This window comes from Ylistrum balloti, unplaced genomic scaffold, assembly GCF_031769215.1.
Source record: "Ylistrum balloti isolate Yb309-2 unplaced genomic scaffold, AGI_CSIRO_Ybal_v1 Utg371816, whole genome shotgun sequence".
Classification (NCBI taxonomy): domain Eukaryota; kingdom Metazoa; phylum Mollusca; class Bivalvia; order Pectinida; family Pectinidae; genus Ylistrum; species Ylistrum balloti.
Window position 1 is genome coordinate 157,133 of NW_026782903.1, and position 6,864 is coordinate 163,996.

The following is a 6,864-nucleotide window of genomic DNA, read 5'->3' on the forward strand; positions in this document are numbered from 1 at the left end:
TACTCAGCTATCAATTTTTGTTCAAAGAAAAGAAATTTACATTGATATTGATAATTATTTGTGTTTCATGTAGTCAAAAATGTACTTCACAGAATGTCAAAAGAAATATCTCACCTGATTTCTTGTAGATCGGTCTTGCGCTGGTTTATTTAGTTGCCATGGCAATGACGTATGTGTTAGCCAAAGTCAGGTATGTGACGGTATAAAACATTGCACAGAAGGAGATGATGAAGTGCTGTGTGACATTGATTGCCTACCCGGATGTAGCTGTCAGGATCTTCAGATGTCGTGTATAGGGATTTTATTCTATTTAACTGGTAATGTTACAGTCCGTGGACATATCAGGAAATTTTCTATCAGAAATGCCGATTTTTCAGCCGGCGTACCCATTTTTGAAACGTTTATGCTGGCAGAGCTAGACTTATCTTCTAACCAAATATCACGTCTAACTCCAGACACTTTCTATAATCTTGATAATCTCTACCACCTGGATTTAAGTAACAACGCTCTTACTGTACTTGTTGCAAAAACCTTCCAAAATCTCCACAAACTTATTTCTCTCAATCTCGAAGGAAATAGATATCTAAACACTATTACTCCTGGCGCTTTGCTTGGTCTTGTCATGCTTCCGATGTTAAACGTAAGACAAACGCAATTGAAAACGCTTTCAGCAGGGAGTTTTCGCGGATTACGGGACCTGAAGGTTTTGAATCTTACTAACAACTTGTTAGACGACGTTCAAAACGATGCGTTTTCTGTTCTTACTGATCTCATTGTGCTTGATATCAGAGGAAACAGGATATCCAAATTTTCGGATGGAATTTTCAATGGTCTCGCCAGTTTAAGAGAACTATATACAGACGCGTACATGTTCTGCTGCTTAAAGCCTAATTCTGTGACCGATGCAAATTGCGTACCCTATCAGGATGAATTTTCTTCGTGTTCAGACCTTATGAGAGAAGATCATCTGAGAGTTTTTATTTGGATCATCGGGGTATGTGCACTTATTGGAAATTCAGGTGTGGTTATATACAAAATCATCTTCGACCAGCGCAGTCTTGTAAAAGGCCATGGGATTTTGATACTAAACTTGGCCGTTGCAGATTTCCTCATGGGTATATACCTGCTGATAATAGCGATTGCCGATTCCATCTATAGAGGCCAGTACATTTGGAACGACCTCTACTGGAGAAACAGTGTCCAATGTAAACTAGCAGGTGTTCTTGCAACCATTTCTAGCGAAGCTTCTGTTATGTTTCTGCTCCTCATAACAATAGATAGATTTGTGTCAATAAAATTTATGTTGAAGCAATATTACTTCAGCAAAAGGAAAATTATCTTTTCCTGTCTTGCCGTTTGGTCTCTGTGTTGTACCCTTGCACTAATTCCGTTGTTGCCTATAACCTACTTTTCTGGTCAGTTCTATTCACGCTCTGCGGTGTGTTTGGCACTCCCTCTCACACGGGACAAACCGGATGGATGGGAATACGGCATGGCAGTCTTCATTCTCTTGAACTTCATCATTTTCATCAGCATCGCTATTGGCCAGGTATTGATATACAAAGAAGTATCCACCACCGACAAGGTTCTGAAATCTCAGAGACGCGTACAGGACGCCGCCATTGCTAGAAGTCTATTTCTAGTGGTCTTCTCTGATTTCATGTGCTGGTTTCCGCTCGGAGTTATGGGTAAAGTTTTCATATAATTATCATCGTCTTTACAACTAGGCTGAATACGAAAGTCATGTTTCGTTGTAATTTGTTTTACCCGTAAAATAATAATTAGGTAAGATTTTATAGTTTAATGTCTAGTTTAACGAACACAATCTTTGGTGCAGATGCTACAAAATATATCAAAATGAAACTGACATGATGAGTGAACGATATGTAATGATTATTCACGAACATTATTCTACAAAACAATACTCATTGTATAAACTCACTGATAGTTTTAAAGTCAAGATCCGGATTCGCATTAAGAAAAAAAAATGTATGTTTGTTTCAAACTGCATTACTGTTAGAAATATATATCAGCATCCTTGTGTGTATCGATGTGTTATTTGACAACATTTCGTGAGATAATATATTAACTATATTATTATCCGAGCCGTCTTTTTTCACTACACCATTTTTGTAAGTATCTGTCCTAATTTGATGTGTTATTTTATCAGAAAGACATTGTTAATTCATCCCATGCCTAAAATGCATATCTTTTTTTAATATGCTTTAAAAATTAACCCGATAAAACTCAGGGAGGGTTTTGTTTTCTGTTTATATTCATTTTTAAATGGTTCACTAGCAAAGAGAGGTAACTCGCATTTAAGTTAAAGTATTTTATATCACATGTAATGATTACCAGTATGTAATGATTATTTGACTTATCTATTTGTCGCAGGGAATATAAGCTAATTCAAGTGCACAATCCTCAAAGTACAGCTATAAAAGACGGTCAAAACGGTTGAATATTTGACGGCGTCGAGCATTTCTCTTGATAAATGTTGGCCTCATTGGTTGCGTAATGTTTATTTATAATAGTTTTGATATGGTTTGCGTTAATTTCAGTTTTTACAATCATTATGTGAAGATACTACATGCTCTTAACAATGCAATTCAAATGCATTCAGATTGATGAGATATAACAGTATTACACACAAACATTAAGATGTTTACTCCACGATAATGGTGATTTATTGATCTGTTACATTAGTTTTGTTTTAAATTTATTGGCATCAAGTGAATCAACCATCAGTTAATTGATGACGTGTCAAATTGATTTTCGTATTTGTTTTCCTAATGGTCATTATACGAGTTTTGTCAAGATATTTTCTTATCTTAAATTCTATAAATAATGATTGTCGATTTTGATATCAATACTACTATATTTGCAAAATCGATATTTCTCTTCTGCCAATACTGACGAAATAGAAACCATTAAAATTTGCTCCCCGATTGAGTAGTTCTTTAGCGGTTGTGCATGGGGACTTTCTCCCTGTCCGTCCGTTTGTCAATCTCGTCTGATTTATTTTGTGTTGCCACCTTAGAGCTGTATTGTATCTACAGCTTTTTTTAAACTTCAAGACCAAGTTTAAATTTTATGCCATTTTGGCAGAGTTATGGCACGTTTGATGTCTTTTTCGCTTTCTGATTATAATATGACCTGTGTTAGGTCTCCTTATGATAGTAAGTTACAGATATAATTTTTATATAGTATTACACGTACTTAATTCTGTATCGCCTCTTTAACCACCGTTACGGCTCGTTGTAACCCATTATCATTAGATGGTGGTAATTTCAAATCTCCCTCATCCCTGGTCCGTCCGTCAACAATACTTGTTATCTCTTTTTCTTGAGAATTATTACATTCATCTTTCTTAATCCGTGTGTTAGTTCTCTTTGGTCCCTTGTTGTACCCTTTTGATTTGGTTTGATACCTTGGAGTTTGACAATAACAGATTCTTACCAATGTACCGAATGGATCTTTGTCAAATTTCATTTGGGGATTCTTTTGGTTCCTAGGTGTGCCTTACTTAATTTGGACTGATTAAAATACAAAAATGGCCGACAGGCGACCATCTTGAATTTGGCAGTGGAAGATTATTGTTGCTATATCTTAAGAAGAATTTCACATATAAAAATGAGCAACAACAAGAAAGAAGAAATATAAAGAGAAAAAATCCAACTTTTTTTAAAAACAAAAATTGTAATCAAACGAAGGTGGACACCAAGATTCTAGGATCTCTTGTATATTTGAAGTTTAGGGATTTTTGTCTGTGCGAATTTTTCATAGCGATAGGGTATACCATTGAATAAAGTTTGACAATTTTGCGGCCCTTTGAAATTCAAAACAATTTTGGATTTTTTTCCGAGTTGTTTTTCATGCTTGAAGAAACAGAGCTGGAGTTTTGTTAGCAACATGTGACACAAATCAAGTGTAAATGTTCTTTCACTTCCATCCATACCGAGAGTTATGGCCTTTTCGAATTTTAGAAATTTTCGATTTCTGTTTTTAATGGATAGTAACCCAGTCGAATACTACAATTTTGAATAAGGACGTCGTTATAATATAAAACATATTGAAATATGTTTCAAATTAAACGGACATTTCTACTTTAACACGAAAGGGTAACATCCACATCAACAACACAATGTAATAGTTTGTCCGGTAGAGGGCATCACTTGTCCCCGAGATAGTTACTACGACCAATGACTGATCGGTGTGGGATATCCTAGTAAATTGATTATATCGATAACGTCTGTTGAAACATTTTGAATATCTAAAATTCATAAACGGGTGTGTAAATACGTAAATATCATTTATTTATAGGACTTTTGGCATTTTCTGGAAATCGGATTTCCTCTGAGGTCTACGCCTGGACTGCCGTATTTATATTACCAGTCAACTCGGCCCTCAATCCCGTGCTGTATACGTATTCAGGTGTTGGACGACAAAAGGTAAGCAGGACATGTTTGGTGAACTTTCTATAGAGCGAAATCATCATTTTAGATTCTACTTTCTTCTTCCCAATGTCTTGTCATTCTGTCTATACTGGCCATAACACTTTTACAAATAGTGTTAAATATCTGCATGTATGTGAGATATGGATAATCTATCCGAATATGTAAAATTGATATAATATAAACTTTAGGTATTTTACAATTATTGTGAAACAAGCTTTAAGCTTATATCATTATATCAATGGCCCGGATGGCAGCGCGCGAGAGGTCTGATAGTGGGATGAGAACGGAGCACCCGGGAATCGCGCAATTGATCCAATAACTTTTCATGTAGATCGAGCTCCGTACCACGAGTGAAAGGCGAGTGCGTTACCACTTCGCCACCTGACCACCTACATAGCATTTCACGACATTGCCGAGGCTCTGAACCCAAATTTCATTCGCGAGGGTAGAATTTCCATTATCCCACCTACGTACTTATGATTGAATAGTTCCCTATCTCTTACATCAACATTTGGTATCTGCAATATTGATGAAGCAACTGCAATGTTGAACAAATAAACTTAAGTCATATAACATCTGAAAAATCACGATATACTTCTTAAATAAAACTGCAATCTCTTCATCAGGAGCTTATGTAATAATTCATTTTATTAACGAAATAGAGACCTCATAATGGCAAATGTCACTGAATGCATCCATAACTTCGCACATACATGCAAGTTGGACCGCGTTATCCCACTTTGGTTTTTGCACACGAGATACGTGTATTAGACATAGATTTGGGAGAGGTGACGTTTGTACATGCTGGTTATGAAAAGTTTCACGAGAAGAGTAGGGTTTGTAAAATTATTATCTGTTGTATCTGTTGTATGAAATTTTATCTTCAGAGAATCCTGCAACGCAGCACAAAGAACCTGTTCTATCGAACTTCGTCATGTAAGTATTTGCTTTCATTTGAACCAATCAATTATTCAGAAATGTACAACTGGTAAGGGCATATGTTCTACTTGTTTGCTCACTTAGATATATTCCTCTGCATTCTAGCGTTTACTACACAATACGCGAAGTGGATTGACATCTGTGATTGCAACCATTTTGTTATTGGAGCCAGAATTCCGTCTCACCTGACTCTAAGGGATTACATCAAAACTGCTACGCCTTCTGCCAGACGTATGTACGAGATCGTGAGAGACCTTGCAGAACACCTTAGTTTTCTACATAAACGAAACTTGAGCCATAATCGTTTGAACGAGGACTCAGTCATTGTCACCTTGGATCGGGTGAGTTTAATAGGATGATAAAAATATTGCATTATTTTTTTCAGAGTTATATCATACTCCTAATTCGTATTATGATTGAAGTGAACAGTTTTCTAATTACATTAGAAATAAAACAAAAATTGTATCAAACTAAATGCATGCAAATATTCTCTATATATATTAAGAAACAATATGATTACCATGAAGTGTTCACGTCTTCATTATTTTAACAGTATGATTAATGTGTATTAAAACATCGGATTTCGAGCTTAATATTTTAACATGGAAACACGGATTGAGGATTGATTACGAGCTAATATTTGACCTCTCCATTCTCCTCGAAACCATGATCCACTGCTCGAACACTATTGACGTCGGTTTAGATATTTAAAATGCAAATTACATTGAATTATCTACATCTATTGAAATAAATGTTTTACAGGCACGGTTACGAGCATACAGTAGGATTGATGCGGGCATTATTGAAGGTGGCGATAAAGACGGAAGTGGTGACATGGAAAGTCTCGGAAAGTTGACGAGATCGTTACTGTACTGGTATCAGAAAGATCTCAAAAGGAAACAGATATTGAAAATTGAACATGACTGATTTTGATAATGGCGGCGAAGATACTACTGGAATTGTCACCATCTCATGTCTGACTGTAGTCTGATCGACGCAGAAATTAGGCAAAGGTGTGTGTTTTATCATGCATGGACTGTATTACGACTATGTCTTAGTTGTCGTCAGTGTTTTATCTTCATGATATTGGGCTCCGTTACGGACTGGTAACACAAAGGCTGGTTCACTGAGAAAGACATCATATTCGATAGATTATTATAACTATATTATATTCGGTATTGTTTCGTTTTAAGAATAGTAAAGAAAATTGTATGATCTTCGCAAACAAAACTTCGGTCTGTTTTATTTGGAAAGTTATGATGTTTCTTTCGTGTATGTAACCAATATAGATTAAGGAATAACTCCATAACGAATAGGCCCTCTGTGCCTATTATCACCATTAGCATCCTCAGCATATCCAGTTACAGGCAGTTTTAAAAATAGATTTTAAAACGATCACATGGTGGTAATTACACATTAGTTTTTGTATAAATGCAATCAAAATATGATTTATTATGATTGACAACTT

At 35.7% G+C, this 6,864-nt stretch overlaps 1 protein-coding gene across 1 annotated transcript in view; it reads left to right on the plus strand.

Annotated features, from left to right (window-relative positions):
• Positions 1 to 6,323, plus strand: part of LOC132563668 (uncharacterized) — a 35,644-nt gene extending 29,321 nt beyond the window's left edge. Inside the window, exons 26-30 of the mRNA XM_060228408.1 lie at positions 129 to 1,688; positions 4,324 to 4,451; positions 5,345 to 5,393; positions 5,502 to 5,737; positions 6,159 to 6,323. Coding sequence (XP_060084391.1) covers positions 129 to 1,688; positions 4,324 to 4,451; positions 5,345 to 5,393; positions 5,502 to 5,737; positions 6,159 to 6,323 — 2,138 coding nt within the window. The remainder of the gene's footprint in view (positions 1 to 128; positions 1,689 to 4,323; positions 4,452 to 5,344; positions 5,394 to 5,501; positions 5,738 to 6,158) is intronic.
• Positions 6,324 to 6,864: the final 541 nt, after the last annotated feature.